Raw genomic sequence first — 20,148 nt, forward strand, 5'->3', positions numbered from 1 at the left:
ACTACTTGAAATTGTTCAGTAAACCTTGAAGACCTAAGAATAAACCTGCTCCAAAGAAACAACTAGAACGATATGAAAGAAATGAAAACATTTTTAGGTATCATGTGTGAATGGGAACCCAAACATAGTGGGGGTTTTCTCAAATTTGACTGTAAAACTGGAAATGCCTTTAAAACACACAAAATGCAAAATCAACACCCTTTAAGTGTTGGTATAAATGATAGAGAAAGACCACTGTTCTGTTACACACTCACATTTTATCTTTATTAACGCCAACTGTTTTTTTTTTTAATAGTTTTTATTTTTGTGATTTAAAACAATAGCACAAAAAAGGAATCCGGTAAGCAAGTCTGAGAACCAAGGCCCATGGCCCTGCCACTATGCCATTAGGCTTCACAATCCCACAATCTGGGAAACCTAGAATTTATGAAGGAAAAGGAGGGGATAGGCAGAGGACAGATGTTAAGAACAGGAGCACAGGCAGTTCACCTTGTTCTTCTTTAGCATAGTTAAATCTAAAATTAAGGACAAGTCCATCAGCACCAAACAGGCTGCCACTGCACAAGGCTTTTCAGTACTGAAAGGGTTAATGGTCCAGGCCACTGAAAAGTTGGGAACCCTGGGCATGAGAATGTATTGAGCTCAGACCCCCAAGATTAAATATTCCTTCCAGAACAATGGGTTAAACTCCAAAACAGACAAACAGGAAACCAACAGTTACATTATTCTTATGATGGGAAATACAAGAGGTAATTAAGGGAGCAAACAGGAGGGGATGACCCCTCATCAAAAATAAAGAACTGTCTATATACCCAGCCACTTTCCAAACCTGGTCTTGGCTAATTCACACTCTGTAATAACTTGTCAGGTTGCGCTCCCTTTTCTCATAGATAACCACCTACAGTGGTGCCAGATATATCTGCCTCACATAAGCCAATAGAAAAGTCCCTCCCCTGGTCTACTCTGAGGCAGAATTTCCTCTGAAGGTTTATGGGCGATTCACAGTTAGCAGCTCGATGCTGTTATTTTTTTTCCCATATGTACAGACTGACAGAGCAATTTAATAAAATCCCTAAGGAGTTGGTTGGGGACTAAGCAGGAGCTGACATGGGTTTCTGTTTTCGGACCAGCTCCCCAGTAGGTGGAAGGGTGTTGAGGGATGAGGGAGGACAAGTACAGAGCCTCCCATGGAGGGGGCCTAGGGTCTAGCCTGTTGGGGCGGTGAGACAGCAGGCGGATGGGAATGACTGCGCACATTCACACAGCAGATGAAGGCGACTTGCGCAGTAGTAAATATTGGTGCATGGCATCACCATCTCTCTTCAGCCAGGCAGCATTCAAGACTATATTTTCACAGCACTGTTGCACTGTTCGCTCAGCAGAGGGCGCTGGATGAGCTTCAAAAAATGCCTAGTGTGAAAAAAGCAGAAAACAAGTAATGGGAGCGCAAAAAAACATCTCAAACTATTCAGCCTATTTTATATTCAAACACCAACATAAGCCAAACCTGCACTGATAACAGACAATGTGCTGGTAATCTGAATAGTAATAAAGATCACTCTCAAGATCCAGCCAAACTTGCTGTGTTGTAAGACTGCACAGTATGAAGGGAGAAACATTTTTGGAATCAGAATCCCTGCTCTTTGTAGGCAATTTGTAATTCCAGGGCAGGTCCTGATGCAGAAAAGCTTGGTACTTTTGATAAACAGAAGAGTTGTATGGATTAGAAATGGTGTAGGTTAGGGTAAAGGTAAAGTTTTAGGTTTAACGTTCGGTTAAGAATAAAAGGTAAACATTTATGTTAAATATTAGGCAGGAGTATTACAATATGGGTTATGCTACATTTTAGAGTTCAGGTGAGGCGAGAGTTAATTGAGAAGGGAGGGTTAGGGGTCAAGGGGTATTTTTACCTTTGTTTTTTGGGCCTAAACTATCAGGAAGGCACCTACCAGGAGTTAGCCTTTTAGCACTGAAAACTCAGGGCAAGAGAGCAATTTTCAGGTTGCACTAGTTGAGCTTTTGCCATGCCTCCAGCACCTTAACACTCACTCCTCTAAATCTACTTAAAGCAGTAGTTAAAGCATTTTTTTAACGTGTACGTACAGGTAAGCCCATAAGGATTACCTGTATGTACAGTGAAGGTATCCTAAATTTGCAGTGTTACAAAGAAAAAAGGAAGCACCTGGATATAGCAATGCGTATTGCTCCAAAACACGCTGCCTCCCCTCACATGGCAAAGTCATCCACATATGCTGTGTTCCACCGTGGTTCCCGACTGGAAGACACTGGCTTTCTCCCACGGCACAGATTTGGCGGAGAATCCATCTTCGTCCCAGCTAGTATATAGGTGAGCTTTTCGTATTATAAAGTAGTTTTAAAGCCTTACGGTGAAAAACCTTCTGTGCTACAGCTTCTCCACTTCCCTTCTCCTTACCTGAGCCCTATTTGATCCAGCGATGTGCACAGGTACAGCAGCTCCTGCTGCTGTCTCGTTCATCCAGCAGATTGATAGCAGAGACAACCAATGGCTCCCGCTGCTGTCAATCAAAGGCTGTGACACGTGAGCAGGGGTCAGAGCAGAGTCACGGTGTCTGTCAATGGACACAGCAGCGGGGCTCAGGAATGACCACATACGGGTGCCCCCATGGAGCGCTGGCGGGGACCCCAGAAGAAGAGGATCGGGGTGCTCTGTGCAAAAGCATTGCACAGAGCAGGGACATATGACATGTTTGTTATTTTAAGTAAAAATAAATGAAGGTTTAATACCACTTTAAACATTTGAGTGGTCCAATTTGTGTTTAATAAAAGGGATCGGTCCTACTATACATAGGAGGAGCTTTTCTTCTCTTTCTTTATTGTGCATACAGACAGAGCCTGCTTCTGCTCTTGGAACAGCTTGCCAAAGTGGATGGACATCTTTTTATTGGACTTAATATTATATTTTTTACTTTTGGGTGGAGGCCAACTTACCGGTGTGCGCATACTGTTTGTCAGCTCTAGCATCATGACAAGTCTACATTAAGAGAGACAGGTGCAGCTACCACAATGCATGAGAGACGTGGAGGCGCGAGGATATCCCCTCCAGCTGACTGGTGTTCTGTTAAGAAGGGGGAAAGGGTGTGTGTGTTGTGTGTGTGTGTGTGTAAAGCGGGATTTCAGCCTTAAAAAAAAAAGAATTAAAAGTCAGCAGCTACAAACACTGTAGCTACTGACTTTAAAAAAGTACTTACCTGTCCTGGGTGCCCGCCATGTCGATGGCACTGTCATCCTAGGGTAAGGGAAACAGGCACTGGAGCCTTGCGGCTTCACTGCCAGTTTCCTGATGCGCATGCGCGAGCGGCACGGCGCTCTGTGAATGGCCCCCGTGGTGTTCTGGGAACACACACAGTTCCCAGAAGACAACGGGGCCGCTCACCGAGGAGCAGAAGCCGCCACGGAAAAGGAAGAGGCAGATTAGGAAGACTGCCTAGCAACAAGGGTTTAGGTAAGTTTAAACTTTTTTTTTTTTTCCAAATGTTTTTTTTTTTTTTATTTTTTTTTTAGGATTTTTGGTGTAATTTTTTTTTTCAGGGTGGCCCTCCACTTATCCAGGACCAGCATGGAGCACAAGCGGCCGGCATTAAGAGCCGTTCGTAAGTAGGAATTGTTCGTAACTCGGGGACTGCCTGTATAGTCAAATGCCTTGTAGTACTGCCTTCTATTTTTTAACAACTGTCTCCTAGTAATGGATGAGTTTTTTCTAGGCCCCTCTTTAAAAAAACTGCACCTAAACCAAACAAACTTAATATATTGCATTTTAAAAGTTTTTATGTACTGGCTGCATTTTTATTTCATTTGTTTTCACCTTTTAAACTGGCAAGTAATACTTCCAATCCTAGGTGGACATTGTTGGGACTGACAGAACTACAGAACACCTCCCCTTGTCTCTTCTTTATGACATTGGGGAGAGAAGTGTTCTGTAATCCAGAGACAACTGGGAACAATGTGGATAACAGTCAACAGAGACGGAGAACACAGGAAGTTGGCTCACAGATTTACGGCAGGATGAACAAGTAGGGAGATCTTACCTGTTGAACCCCCCCCCCCACCTTGTTCAATGAGAGAATACTCTGTATTAATTTAAAAAATTCAAAGTGTTTTGTGAATGGCAACAGTGCTTGAGTGTGTGTGAGTGTGAGTGTGTGTGTGAGTGTGAGTGTCTTCCTGTGGTCACTAGCTAGAAGCTGCTCAGCACAGGACCCGGAAGACTGACTAACTCTAGCAGTGGTGACTACTACAGTGATAGTCACCTTCCCTAGTGGTCCCACGGGTATGAAGTATACATATGTACATTTCTCCAAGGTGGAAACAGTGGAACCATGCAGCTGTGTATTTCACTTCATCTTTTCAGCTCTCACCAGAATTTTAGATGGAGTTCTACTTTAACAGTGTTTTGCAAATGTTTAGCCAGTTACAGGCTTCTGAGAGGTTCTATGACTGTACAGAGGCTGTACAGAGGCTCTCCAGTAAGGATTATATGTAGTGTATTTTTAACCTGGAATGACATTAACAAACAGCTAAACATGTGTGCAATCCAGCGTGCATAAAGAATTGCCATTTAGCTGAATGTATGATATAGAGCTACTGCAGAGACAGAACATACAGTGAGGGAAAAAAAAGTATGTGCTCCCCTGCTGATTTTGTACGTTTGCCCATTGACAAAAATGATCAGTCTATAATTTTAATGGTAGATTTTAACAGTGAGACAGAACAAACATATCCAGAAAAACGCATTTCAAAAAAGTGATAAATTGATTTGCATTGTAATGAGTGAAATAAGTATTTGACCCCTCCGCACATGACTTAGTACTTGGTGACCAAACCCTTGTTGGCAATCACAGAGGTCAGATGCTTCTTGTAGTTGGCCACCAGGTTTGCACACATCCCAGGAGGGATTTTGTCCCACTCCTCTTTGCAGATCCTCTACAAGTCATTAAAGAGGAAGTAAACCCTGATGGGTTTTACTTCTTTTTCCCTGCAAAGTAAAAGCATAATGGGCTAGTATGCATCACATACTAGCCCATTATGTGGCACTTACCTGCAAACGGAGCCCGCAATGTCCCCACTGGTGGCTGCATCCATCTTTGTCCCTCTTCCTTCCAGGGCCTCAGACTCTGTGACTGGCCGGAGTCGCGTGATGTCACTCCCGCGCATGCACACTGGAGACGTCAGTCACTGCACTTGCTATATCAAAACTAGAACAATTACTGCGCTATCCCAAAGGTACAATAAATAACTTGAGGAAAACAGCTGCAACTATAAATGTGAGACACAACCACTTGGTAAACTGCACTTGCTAGTAAAGAAACATCATCGGTACACTACAAGGTAAATATCTCCTAAACGGCGCACGTTCAGGAGATATTTACAGTACCTATAGGTAAGCCTTATTATAGGCTTACCTATAGGTAAAAGTGACACAGAGGTCTACAATCTCTTTAAGACCACTTTCACACTAAGGAGTTTTTCAGGCGCTATAGAGCTAAAAATAGCACCTGTAAAGCGCCTGAAAAAAGCCTCAGCTGCAAACCCAGTGTGAAATCCAGAGTGCTTTCACACTGGGGCGCTGCGCTGGCAGGGCGTCACAAAACGTCCTGCCAGCAGCTTCTTTGCAGCGGTGGAGCGGTGAATACACCTCTCCTGTCCATTGAAAACAATGGGGCAGCTCTGTGATACCGCCGGCGAAGTGCCGCTGTAGCGGCGTTTTGTGGGCGGATTTAGCCCCTTTTTAGCTGCTAGCGGGGGGATAAAACCGCCCAGCTAGCGGCCGAATAGCGCTGCTAAAACGCTGACGTCCGGGGCGGCTCAGTGTGAAAGGGGTCTAAGGTTTGAGCTCCCTCCACATATTTTCTATGGGATTAAGGTCTGGAGACTGGCTAGGCCACCCCAAGACCTTAATGTGCTTCTTCTTGAGCCACGTCTTTGTTGCCCTGGCCATGTGTTTTGGGTCATTGTCATGCTGGAATACCTATCCACGACCCATTTTCAATGAACTGGCTGAGGGAAGGAGGTTCTCATCCAAGATTTGACGGTACATGGCCCTGTCCATCATCCATTTGATGTGGTGAAGTTGTCCTATCCCTTTAGCATAATGTTTCCACCTCCATGTTTGAAGGTGGGGGTGGGGGTGGCGTTCTTGGGGTCATAGGAAACATTCCTTCTCCTCCAAACACGGCAAGTTGAGTTGATGCCAAAGAGCATCATCTGACCACAATACTTTAACCCAGTTCTTCTCGGAATCATTCAGGCTGGGTTCACACAATTGCCACATCCGGCTCACAGCAGGGGTCTGGTGTGTCCTGGTTCACCGTTTCAGGTCTGATTTGAGCCCGAATTTTGGGCTGAATTCGGACCTGAAACAGACCAAAAGACCACAGATTGGACCTGCTGCGGAGATATGTGAACCGGCTCCATAGAGAGCCAGTCAAAATTCCCTGCTATTGCAAATTGGATGCGGGGAACCCACATCCAATTGGCGATGGTGTGAACCCAGCCTTAGATGTTCATTAGCAAACTTCAGACTGGCCTGTACATGTGCTTTCTTGAGCAGGGGGACCTTGTGGGCACTACAGGATTTCAGCCCTTCCAGGCGTAGTGTTACCAATTGTTTTCTTGGTGACTATGGTCCCAGTTGCCTTACGATCACTGACAAGATTCTCCTGTGTAGTTCCGGGCTGATTCCTCACCAATTCTCATGATCATTGAAACTCCATGAGGTGAGATTCTGCATGGAGCCCCAGACCGAGGGAGATTGACAGTTTTGTGTTTCTTCCGATTTCGAATAATCGCACCAACTGTTGTCACCCTCTCACCAAGCTTCTTGGTGATGGTCCTGTAGCCCATAACAGCCTTGTGTAGGTCTACAATTTTGTCCCCGACATCCTTGGACAGCTCTTTGGTCTTGGCCATGGTAAAGTGATTGGAATCTGATTGATCGCTTCTGCGGACAGGTGTCTTTTATACAGGTAACCAGCTGAGATTAAGTGCACTCCCTTAGGGTCGGTTCACACTGGGGCAACACGACTTCAGCGCGACTTTGTACCGCGACTTCAACGCGGCTTCAGCACGACTTCAGCGCAACTTCAGTGCGACTTCAGCAAATTACAAGGCGACTTGAAGTCGCCTCCATGACAGGCGACTTCGCCTGTGGCCAATCAGCTCTCTGGGAGGGAGGGGGGGGTTTTCCCTGCAAAGTCGCTTGACTTCACAGAGAGATCCGACTTGGAGGCGACTTCCATTGATTTCTATGGTACAGGTCGCCTACCAAGTCGGATCAATGTAGTACAGGGAGTACGCTCTGAAGTCGGAGCGACTTCAGTAGCGTCTATTAAGACGCTAGCGTTCACTCCCATTGAAACTATTTCTGGGGCGACTTGAGGGCGTACAAGTCGGATCCCAAGTCGCCCCAGTGTGAACCGAGCCTTAGGAGGTGCTCCTAATCTGCAGCTCGTTACCTGTACAGAAGACACCTGGGAGCCAGAAATCTTGCTGACTGATAGGGGATTGAATACTTCTGTCACTCATTAAAATGCAAATCCATTTATAACTTTTTGAAATGCATTTTTCTGGATTTTTGTTGCAATTCTGTCTCTCACTGTTAAAATAAACTTATCACTAAAATTATAGACTGATCATTCCTTTGTCAGTGGGCAAATGTACAAAATCAGCAGGGGATCAAATACTTTTTTCCCTCACTGTATTTATTTTGGATGTGCTAAAGAATATCCTAAAAACAATATGAACTAGTGACAAAGTAAATGATTCTATGGTGGGAAACTACCGCACCATAGAACTTGCAGCTATGCAACACAGTAGGGCACACTGGTCACAAATTTAGCCTCATATTCAGAGAAACTGAACTTAACCAAGAAGCAACCCTTAACCTCCTTACCTTAATTTCTGCAGCCATTTTTTCACTTGCAAAGCCATCCACGGAAAGCTTAAAGTAGAAATAAGAATGTCAAACCACAAGCTTTAGCACTTGCAAATGAAAATATAATTGCCTGATCCACTTACTTTTATCAGTCGGGAGATGAGGAAACCGCCTTGGTACCGGTTATGTAGTTCTTCCCAGTTATCCTTTACAAAATGCCATGCTGCCTTTCTGCCTTGCTTACTAGCCCCTGCAACTCCTCCAATTACGGATACTGTATCTTGTGGACGTACCTCTTCCTACACAGCCAAAATAAAATCCTTAGGAACATGCACAGAAAAAAATGATTTATTAGCTCAAGTTTAGGCTGTACAAAGTTTTAACTATTAATGCTGTGGCACACATCCACGCTGACACATACCTATAGAATCCCTTCTGTGCTTTCATTGTGAGCATGAATAGGACTGTTTTGTCTGTTTGTTTTTCCATAGTCTTTTTTTTGGATGACAGGAAAGAATAGAACGGGTAAAAGCAATCAGCGCCCCCACAGGGGCTGCTAACAATGAAATACATTGATATTATAAATGATATGAAAAGGCATACAAGAGCTACCAATGGCATATATTAGGCAGATGTTGTATATTTGGGTCAACTGGAATGATAGCCGGTCATGTTTTTTTGGGGGAAGTGTTTAATGACATGTTGGCCTGTTGATGGTGGGGGTAGAGGTCTCCAAGAGAGGAAGAGTGAGGGAAGGTTAATGTGTATAGCCATATTTTTCAGGACTATCTTATATAGTTAGCTTGGCAGCAAGAAAGGGATGGGACACTAGCTTTTGTTGGTTAGCTGGTAGGCAGTTGGTTGTGTTGTGCATTAAAAGCAACCCAAGGATGATTATTATAATTTTTTTTGTCTCAAAAGATATAACTTCCAAACAAAACTATGCACAAAGAAGCACACCGGGCAAAAGTACAGTTTTTTTCTCCAGATCCACAATATAACAAGGCTGCAGACGGCTGGGGGCTTTGGTAACAAGATCAAATATCAGTCCACTTTCGGGGCGTGGCCTGGGAAGCAATGGAGTAGGTCGCAGGTGAAGAGAGCTCTGCTGACCCAAACTCCGATTCTACCATCCTGTGAACCTCCTAACCATCAGACACTATACTTACCTTCTGGGGATACAATCAACTTCTTCCCCTGTTTCTGGAGCCTGCTGCACCGCCGAAGCGCCGCCCGGAGCCTCCGGACAGGTAATATACTTAGGAAAGGCCGCGGCTTTGGCCTAGTCTCCGGAGCAGCGGCCATTTTACTGCACCCGGCGGCGGCCTGGATGGTTGTTTTGGGCCCCCTTGTTGCCATCCTGGCCATGGGGCACTTCGAATAGCCTTGGGGATAAATTCTATACCATCCCCTGTGTCTGGAGCTTGTGGCACCCCCTGACCGATCTAGGAAAGACCGCGGCTCCGGCCTGGTCTCCAGAGCGGCGGCCATCTTGCTGCACCCTGCGGCGGCCTGGTTAACAGTTTTGGGCCCCCCTAGCAGCCTAACACCGGCACACCTCCTGGACCCACCACCAGACCACCTTGGGACCTGGTTACAGTGACCCACGCTGTCTGCTGCCCCCGGGAAGGGCTGCAGCTTCGCCCTTCCACCCTAAGCAGCGGCCATCTTGCTGCACCCGGCAGTGGACATTGTGTTGTTCTGGCATACCTGTCTGGTCTACGATCCGATGCACCCCGGAGGGACATTCTGAACATCTGCTCCCCTAACGTAGCCATACACACAGCCCGCGACTGATTTGGCAGCGGAGCATGGCTCTAACCTAGGTGCTGGTGCAGCGACCATCTTGCTACACCTGGAGAAGATCCTGAGATACATATACTGGGGCAGCGGAGAACCATGTCTCCGCCGAAAAGGACCTCCGAAGCGGTGGATAAGTTAGCAAAATACCGCCATCAAGACCAAGATTTACAGGCCAGGGAAGGCGACGGCATGTGCTCAACGACGGACCATCAGAGCGCAGACACAGCTAAAGTCTTGGATGCCATAGCGGTGCTGCAGGGGACACTCACCGCTAAAATTGATGAGGTCAAGACTGACATTTCCCTGCTGCGTCAGGACTTATCTAAAATAAAAGATAGGGTAACCGAGGCCGAAACACGTATCGGAGCAGCGTAGGATATCCTGCATCCCCTGAGCCACACTACGGAGGACTTGCAGCGCCAGAATCACCAGCTACACGCTCATCAGGACGATATGGAGAATCGTTTAAGACGATGCAACCTCCGTTTCATCGGTTTACCTGAGAAGGCTGAAGGCTCCAACCCTGCTGAATATCTGTAATCCCTCCTGATCCAACACTTTGGAAGAGAAGCCTTCTCGGTCATGTTCGCAGTGGAACGGGCGCACTGCATCCCAGCTAAACCTCCACCTGTGGGAGGCCCCCCCCCCCCCCCCCCCCGGACCTTCATTACCAAGTTCCTCAACTTTAAAGATAGAGACAAAATTCTGAGGTTGACCAGAGAGAAGGGAAACATTACTTTGGGCAATGGTCAGGTCACGGTATTCCCTGACTTCTCTAATGAAGTTCAAAGAAAACTGGCGCAGTTCCAGGATGTCAAGTGGCACACCTTAAATATGCTATGTTGTTCCTGGCCAGACTAAGAGTGGAGGAGGATGGCAAGGCCATATTTTTTGAAGACCCGAAGGCGGCAGCACACTGGTTGGACCGGCGCGGACGCCCGGACGGATGATCGGATATACGGCCGGAGACTGAGTATTGTTGCCAATGGCAGAAGATATCAGGCTCCATTAACTACTAATTCTCCCCTTAGATGTGGGGGGGTAACTTCACCCTATCATTTATTATATATATTTTTTTACACCAAATTCAAAAGCCTCCCTCTCCTTCTGTTTCTACCCCCTCCCCTCCCCCATCCAAGCAATACAGAATGTGAAACTAGAGACTTCCTCTACTGAAGACAGAGGGTCAGCTCCTCATGCGACAACACTGGGGAGGTGGGGGAAACCCTCAGCTTGCTGACTCTCATATATAAACGGCTTTGGATTTAAAAATGCTTGGATTACAGAGTGTATCAACCGGTGTATTTTAATGCCCTCATAACGCATTTATGGAGATACTGCGGGGCTGCGGCCCATTATATCCTGCACACTAGGATGACTATACTTTTTTGCAGCGAGAGACTCACTCAGACAGAGCAAGAGACACATAGGATATCCTCTGTGACTTATCCATGCCTCACGCAGTGAATAATCGCCCCCACTTTATATACAACCCTTATTTTTTTCTTTTCTTTTTTATTTTGTACGTTCCAGCTCATAATACCTCAAGCACTGCACCTTCAGCCAACGTCAGCTGGATGTTAATTCATGTAACGGTTGCTGGTTTAAGTAGTCAGTTTGGAAGGCTGGAAGAAAATCCGAACAATGGTTCATGGGTACAGTATGCTTTTGCCGAGTTAGGGAGGTGAAAAGCTGGGTGGGAAGGAAAATGCCAGATCAGTAGATCAAAGCATTGGGAAATGTTACACCATTGTGCGCAAATTGTTGTATTGGGAAAAGAACCTGAAATTATGTGGTTATTGTGTGAATTCTAGAGATGTTCTTAAAGTGATTAGGCAGTGTGTGCTGTTGAGGTGCACTACCCTGCCGGTATATGTGTCCCCTGTAGGTCATGACCAACGGGACAGATATTAAATTTATGACTTGGAATGTGCGAGGTATGCGGGATAAAATTAAACGTACAGCTATACTAACATTTATTAAAAGGCAAAAGGTAAACATTGTAGCACTGGTGGAGACACATGTCACTGGCTAACTGCAGGCAGCACTGCGGCGCCCCTGGGTGGGATGGGCATATCACAGCACGCATACGAACTTTTCCAGGGGGGTCACGGTGCTAGTGGCTAAATCCACCCCGTTTGAATTGATTTCTTTGGGGACTGACCGGCAGGGTAGATATATCTTTATTCATGCAATTGTTGGAGGAACCCCCTTGCTAATCATAGCCAGATACATACCCCCTCCATATAAATCTGATGTTGTAACAGAGGGCCTAGCGTTTATAGCGCAACACCCGACAATACCAGCAATATGGATGGGGGATTTTAACAGGACAATGTCCCCATATCTAGACCGACGGACACAAATAGGGGTCCCACTAGGCGCACCCACGCAGACCAGACTATCTCGCACCATGACGGAGTTTGCCCTGGTGGATGTGTGGAGACACAGAAACCCAACAACCAGAGCATATACGTGCCATTCCACAAGCCATAATACCATGTCTAGAATAGACTTTGTACTGGTGTCCCAGTTTTTACTACCTAAAGTCATGGGGTCAGGGATTGCACCAAGGTTATTGTCAGACCACTCCCCATGTTGGGTGACGGTATCTCTGGGGAATGCCCCCCCCCCGCAAACGTATATGGAGACTAAACCCCCATTGGCTGTCGGCCCTTACAGATCATGAATCCATTGAAAGAGATTAAATATTTCCTGGATAGACCTAGAATCCCACCCTTCCTCAATGCATTCTGGGATGACTTTAAGGAACAGGCCCGTTGGATTCTTAATACCAGAATAAATAGACTAAAACAGGCATCCAATCTATCACTACAATTAACAACTGACAAGCTACAAGAACTAGAAACAATTAATAACTCTAATCCCACTCCCGAAAACCTAGACAGGGTAAAATTACAATCCCGCATGGTTACACAGCTATGTACTGAAAAGGCCAAGCAAAGTATATTTTTCTGTAGGCAGAGAGAGTATGAACAGGGGGAGAGGGCGGGTAGGTTGTTGGCCTATTTAGCTCATATGGACGACAGGCCCCCGGTAGTAGTCTCCCTAATAGACACTGAGGGAAATAGTATTACAGACCCCTTTCAGGAAGCATCCCAGTTTTTACAATTCTATAAAAACCTATATAAATCCCGTACTACGCATAAACAAACGGAACTTCAGGCATACTTAAATACTATCCAATTCCCTAGTTTAAAACCAGAACAAGTGAAATTACTAGATGCACCCATAACTACACAGGATATCTCCGTTGCGATTGCCCAACTGGCCAAGTCTAAATCTCCTGGGTTGGATGGTCTACCCCTGGAGTTCTATGCAACATATTCAGAAACGCTCATACCTAAACTCAAGGATCTTTATCAATCCATATTTGACACAAATTCGCTCCCTTTATCTATGCAGGAGGCCCAGATAATTGTACTCCCTAAGCCGGGCAAGAATCCCCATTACCCTGAGTCATATAGGCCTATATCACTCCTACAGGTGGATATAAAGATATTAGCTAAAATACTGGCCAATAGATTGAACACAGCTATACTCACGTTAATACATCCTGACCAAACAGGATTTAAGCCAGGGAAAAACACTGCCATGAATATTAGGAGATTATATATGAACATACAGGCTCAGCATGAAAATTCCGGAACCAGGGTGGTGGTAGCACTTGACACTGCCAAAGCCTTTGATTCCGTAGAATGGCCGTATCTGTGGGAGTGTCTACATAACTATGGCTTTGGTCCACAATTCATGCAGTGGGTTAAGCTTCTTTACCAGACACCTAAAGCAAGGGTGTTCGTCAATGGCTGGCTTTCGGAGCAATTCCTTCTGGAGAGGGGAACGAGACAGGGATGCCCCCTGTCCTCCCTACTGTATGCCCTGGCGGCGGAACCACTGGCAATTGCCATTAGAGCAGACTCCAATATTAAGGGACTGAGAAAAGGTCAAACAGTAGATAAAATAGGGCTATATGCTGACGACACAATTCTGTATCTGGCGGACCAAGGACCTTCACTGCAGGCTGCACTAAGAATTATTGAAAAAATGGGTAGCTACTCGGGATTGCGTATTAATTGGGACAAATCTCAAATTCTCCCACTGGACATCCCCCCCCCCCCCCCCCCCCCCAAAAAAAAACAATCCCAACCCTTCCATTACCCAGAGTATCTAAAATTAAGTACCTAGGGGTGGAGGTCACTAGGACAATAACAGACTACACACACTTAAACGTTACACCCCTATTTGACCTAATAAAGTCCAAAACCCAGACATGGTCCAAGCTGCCACTGGGGGTGATGGGACGTATAAATATAATTAAAATGATTTTACTACCCAAAATACTATATATGATTTGGCATGCCCCTCTTTATATCCCTTTAAAAGTCTTTAAACAAATGGAAGCCATATTAAACTCATTTGTTTGGGGTAATGGCAGACACAAACTGGCTTGGCATGTTTTAAAGAACCCCACAGATAGGGGGGGGTGTTCCTCCCCGATCTACAAGATTATTACTTAGCAGCTCAACTCTCCCATATGTACCACTTTAATAAAGAGGAAATGCAACGTTATAGATCCCTAGTATGCAACAAACTGGGACACCCAGCATTCACCCCGATACAAGCATTCTTAGAGGGAAACAAATTACCAAAAAACACCCAAGGTATAATATGGGAATGTTGCTCCATCATCAAAGAATATGGGAAATCATGTTGAAAAAGCAAAACATTGGGAAAATTCATACTCACACCCCACTATGGTTTAACAAACACCTCCCGGAGTTAGAATACCTGTCAGACTCAACAGTATGGGCTACATATGGCATAATATACATTCATCAGGTGCTGACTCTAGACTTAAAGCGGGGGTCCACCTATCTATCGTTTTTTTTCTTTTTAGTTCATTCACAAACTTTTCTTCTCAGCATTACATACTCACATATTGTGTGTAATATGTCTGCCTGTGTCAGATTTCGTTGGAAAGAATAACTTATATTATTCACTGCAGGCAGTTTCCATCTTCATTGTGGGCATTTGAAGCCCACAAGCATTTATTTCCTGGATGTGGTGAATGCTGTGCTCCCAGCATTCACCGCTCATTCCCGCACATGCTCAGTGGCATCCTGGGAAGCCTGAGACTAGCTCCCAGGAGTCTGGGAGAGGCTAGAAACACCCCTACTCCCACGGGAGGAGAACCAGGAAATGCAAAGAAGAATAGAAAAATAAAAGGTAATTACGGCGATTTAAATTTTTTTTAAACGGCATGTCAGCATCTAGGCAAGGAAGAGAATACATACAGATATTGTTCAAAATTTGGGTGGAACCCCGCTTTAAGCCATTTCAGGTGCTTAAGGAAGAATATACCCTCCCTAACCAGATGGCCTTTAAGTACTTGCAACTTCGCCATGCACTAAAAATGCAAATACCAAATATGGAGGTGGTGTCGGATTCTCCCTCAGTCCTGGATGTAATACTGGGGGAGGAGCCCTCTAAACTCATCTCAACACTGTACTTACAGATTAGAAACAGTAGATCAAATGCTATTGCACAGAAGGCAGAAATGGAATGGGAAAAAGACATAGGCCCCATAGGGGAAGAAGACTGGGATGAAATAATGGAAGGGACCAAATTGACATCAGACAGACTGACACAAATATACATTATACATAAAGCATACTCGACTCCCCTTAAAAAGGCAAAATTTCTCCGTACATACGACCCGTCCTGTCTTTTATGTCATGCAGCACCAGGTACGTTTTTCCATCTCATATGGAGCTGCCCAAACATACAGACATATTGGATGCAGATTGTCCGATTCTTACACGATAACATGGGATCCCCGGTGGTATTGGACCCCAAACTATGTCTTTTGGGACTTTTGCCAGATCTAGAAATAGACAAATACCATGCTACATTCCTAAGAGAAACTTTGTTTATGGCACGTAAGGGCATAGCTAAGGTATGGATGCAGGCTCAGCCTCCCTCCATATGTCAATGGAAAAGGGATGTTAATGATGCACTGCCATTTAAAAAGTTAGTATATGCAAATGTGGACATAAGTACTCAAAGGTGTGGGATAGATGGTTGGAGGATGGAGAAACATGTGCTTAAAACTCCCTAATGTCTCGCAGACAGACCTACTTAGATAAAAATAAAAGATGACTGTTCTAATGAAGGTCTAAACTAGGCAAACTTCAAGTAAAAATGTATTGGTAGTGGAACGATATGTAGTCTTATATACTGGCTGTATTCACCATCATAACCTTGTACCTTAACATGTTTGTACGTAGGAAGAATCTCACACAAAATGCCTGTAAAAATGTAATGTTTATTATTTCGCATAAGTAACTACATTGTAAAATGTTTTTCTTTCAAATAAAGTTGGTTTTTTCCAATTAAAAAAAAATATCAGTCCACTTTCAAAAGATCTGAAGCAAACAGGTAGGTTCTGTCAACAAAAAAAAAAAAAAAAAAAAAAAAAAAAAGGCTATTTTTTATAAAAAAAAACAAAAAAAAACAAAAAAAAACAAAACATTTGGGATTTTGGCAAAGTAGGCATATCGGAAACACCTGCAAATTCCTTTTCTTGGAGTATAGAGAATAATAGGACATTGGACTAGTCTTATGGGCCGTACACACGATATGATTTTCCTGGCAACAAATGTTGGATCTGAGCTTGTTGTCGGAAAGTTGGACCGTGTGTATGCTCCATAGAACATTTGTTGTTGGAATTTCCGCCAACAAATGTTCGAGTGCAGGTTCTCAAATTTTCCGACAAGACTTGTTGTCGGAAATTCCGAGTGTGTACACAATTCCGACGCACAAAAGTCCACGCATGCTCGGAATCAAGCAGAAGAGCCGCACTGGTTATTGAACTTCATTTTTCTCGGCTCGTCGTACGTGTTGTACGGTAGAGCTGCACAATTAATAATTAAAAAATCGTGATCTCGATTCACCTCCCCTGATGATCTCTCCTGCTGAGTTTGCCGATTCTTTCATATAAACAAGTGGAGAGATTATCTGTTCACTCAGCTGTCAAAAGAAAACATCCAGGCAGTCTGCCAAGTTTAGAACTTGAAACATTGTATCTAACTTCCTTCTTAGATCAAAGGGATAAAGTTCTCTGTGTAAACAAATAACCTGGGCAATCTGCCAAGCTTTAAACAACCTCTAAATGCAGGGATTTTAACCACTTAAAGTCTAAATCTTTTTCGGATACTTCTTTAAGATAAAATAAATATTTTTTGCTAAAAAAAATTACTTGGAACCCCCAAACATTAGAGATATATATATATATATATATATATATTTTTTTTTTTTTTTAGCAGAGACCCTAGGGAATAAAATGGCAATTGCTGCAATATTTTATGTCACACTGTATTTGCCCAGTGGTCTTTTAAATGCAATTTTTTGGGAAAAAATACACTTCAATAAATAAAAAAAAAATGAAACAGTAAAGTTAGCACAATTTTTTTGTTTTAATGTGAAAGATGATGTTACGCTGCGAGAATCGTGAGAGAATCGTGATCTATCCTCTAAGCAAAAAAATCGTGATTCTCATTTTAGCCAGAATCGTGCAGCTCTATTGTATGGCACCGCGTTCTTGACTTTCGGAATTTCCGACAACATTTGTGTGACCGTGTGTATGCAAGACAAGTTTGAGCCAACATCCTTCGGAAAAAGCCCAGTTTTGTCGTCGGAAAATCGAATCTGGTGTACATAGCCTTGGACTACAGGGTGACATGCAGCTACCTTTGGGTGACTGGACACTGGCAGCAAAGTTGTTAGGACGAATCACCTTGCGGCTGAAGCTGCCATCAGAGGAGGCCTGTACATCAACCTAAAAAAAACACAGTGTGAACAGAAGACCAGGTGGCAGTCTTGCAAATCTGAGAAATGGGGCCTGATGCTGAAAAGCATATGAAGCACAAACAGATCTAGCCCTTAAGAGAGAAGGTCTGGAAGCACCCACAGAGGGTCTGCCAGAAGTCAAATTATGATTGATTACTGCGTCCTTCTGGGCCAGTATGATACAAAGAGGATCACCAGAATGCCCTCAATCGTGATTCTGAAAAATCTTCAGAGGGGGAAATCAGAATCAAGATGAACTGGTCCCACCAAAGCATCCACTGCAAAGACCCAAGGATCCCTGTTCCTGGTGACAAATCTGGCCAGTTTGTTGTTAAACATGCATGGTGGAAGGCCTATGTCCGGCATCCCACACCTGAAACTGAGGTTTCAAAATGGGGATCCGGATGTTGAGGACAGAGAAAGTTTGTCTGCCAATCTTCCACGCCTGTGATGTGCACAGGGGTCAGAGCCAAAATGTGAGGTTCTGCCCAAACCAGAATCCAGTGTACTTCCCTTTGAGCTGCGTGAATTATGGTGCGTCTGAAGGTTGGAGGAGGCCATTGCTGTCTCATTGGTCAAGGGCCGATCCAAAGACAGGGTCTGATTAGCCCAAGCTGCCAGTGTTTTTGTATAACCAGTTTCATGCTAAGCTATTATACTGCCTAGCATGAAACTGGTTATACAAAAAAACTGCCTCGAAAGCTGCCACCATCAGTTCCAGAACCCTCATGCAAAAGTGAATTAAGGGATGGCTCTTGCACTGAAGGGTCCGAACAGCAAACAGATAGAAGCTTCTCCCGAGGCGATAAGCTGGATCCAACACAGACTTCTGAAGGATGAGGATCCATTCAAAGTTTCTCTGAATCTGCACTCTCCACTAGCGTAGGCAGATGGGACCCTGGACCAAGTTTTTTTTTTTTTAACAGATCGCCCAGATACCCCACAATGCGGATACCATGAGATCATGGAAGAACAGGGACAAACACATTTCTGAAGACCAAAGGATCTGCGGACAGGTCATAGGTAAAAGCAAGACAGAAAAATGTGGGCAGCATTGGTGGAAGATGGGGATGTGTGCAAGTAGGAATGCATGATGTCAATGAAAGCCAGGAGATCCCCCTGCTAAAGGGAGGCATGACTGACCTGGCAGATTCCACACGCATTTCCAGACTCAAATTTGTTGAGAATGTTCAGATCCAAGATAGGACAAATGCCTCCTTCTGCCCTGGGAACAGTAAAACGGTTCAAGATGAACCCTAAAGGCCTATCCATGGGTGGGATGGGGAAAATGACTCCAGGAAAAGCAGCTGCTGCAGGGAAGCATACAGATAATCTAGTCTTTGCCTCCAGCCCACTTTATGCCCTCAAACACTTTCCTCTCCACATACACAGATTTGTAACCCCCTGGAAATGATGACCTGGACCCAAAAGGTCTGGAAAGTCCTAGGTCCAGATAGCTGCGAAGGACCGAAAGGCCTTCACTTTGAAGGAGGGCTCAAAGCCAGATTTCATAGGCTTTTTGACGGAACTAGGGATTGTGTTTGGACTTGGAGGACTGAGAAAAAAAATAAAATAAACACACCTTCTCAGTCTTAGAACCATGGGCTTATTAGTTGTGTGGTTTTGCCTACTTTTTACCTGGCGAAAGGGTACGCTTACCACCAGTGACTTCCTTGATTAAGTGTCCATGGATTTACCAAAGAGTCATACCCTGCCAAAGGGTATCCTCTTGAGAAGCTTCTAGAAGACAGGCTCCATAGACCAGCACAGAGATGAGACAAATTAGGGTATTAAGTGTCGCAGCCCATACTTTAGTGGGTGACACCATTTAAAGGGCTGCAACCTGTGCCTCCAAGCTGCAGCACATTAATAGATCCACAGCCTGTGCTTTCCGCAGGTGCAACACTCCAAAGGAGGGTAGCAGCCCACACATCACCTGGACTACAGCACCCTGGGGAACATGGGTAAAGGGCAAAGCTCTGACTTACTATCACACATATTATCACACCAAACAAGGTCTCAGAATGAAGGGGGCTAGCCTTATCTGGACTTCAGATAGATTTACACTCTCCTCTTGTTCCAGTGACAACTATAACATTTTGGATCTTCCCTCATTTTCAGAGCCAGTAACAATTGTCAACAAATAGAAGGTAAATCTCTCCAGTGAGGACATGGGCAGCAAATAAACCTAACTGCTGTTTTAATCCTCCCAAACTCCATTCAGCACCGTAAAAATAATACTTTAAGAGCAATTTAAGCACCTCCTTACTGGCTGGTGTACTAAACCAGCTGCTAGGGGTAGTGATTATTCTAAGTGGACATTTTACCAGTGATCACACCAGCATTAGATGGCTAATTACAGTACTATGTACACATTCAAGAGCTCTCCCCTTCATCTCACAACACAACAGAGGAAGGGGAAGGAAGGAGGAAAGGTACAGGTGAGAGTGGGAGATATGAGAGAAATAAATAAGTCTCAATCTTAGAGAATTACTTTGAAGTTACCTTAAGGCTGAACAAGATGGCATAACTTTAAAGTAGAACTATAGGCAACACTTGTGTTT

General features: G+C 44.5%; 1 protein-coding gene across 1 annotated transcript in view; it reads right to left on the reverse strand.

Moving 5' to 3' along the window:
- Nucleotides 1-237: 237 nt before the first annotated feature.
- The window catches only part of NPEPPS (aminopeptidase puromycin sensitive), a 147,184-nt gene continuing 127,273 nt past the window's right edge, over nt 238-20,148 (reverse strand). The window contains exons 21-23 of the mRNA XM_073608094.1: nt 8,056-8,211; nt 7,931-7,978; nt 238-1,410 (exon numbers count right to left, since the gene is read on the reverse strand). Of these exons, the coding sequence (XP_073464195.1) occupies nt 1,258-1,410; nt 7,931-7,978; nt 8,056-8,211 (357 nt within the window). The 3' untranslated portion in view covers nt 238-1,257. The remainder of the gene's footprint in view (nt 1,411-7,930; nt 7,979-8,055; nt 8,212-20,148) is intronic.

The sequence above is a fragment of the Aquarana catesbeiana genome, linkage group LG12 (genome assembly GCF_042186555.1).
Source record: "Aquarana catesbeiana isolate 2022-GZ linkage group LG12, ASM4218655v1, whole genome shotgun sequence".
NCBI lineage: Eukaryota > Metazoa > Chordata > Amphibia > Anura > Ranidae > Aquarana > Aquarana catesbeiana.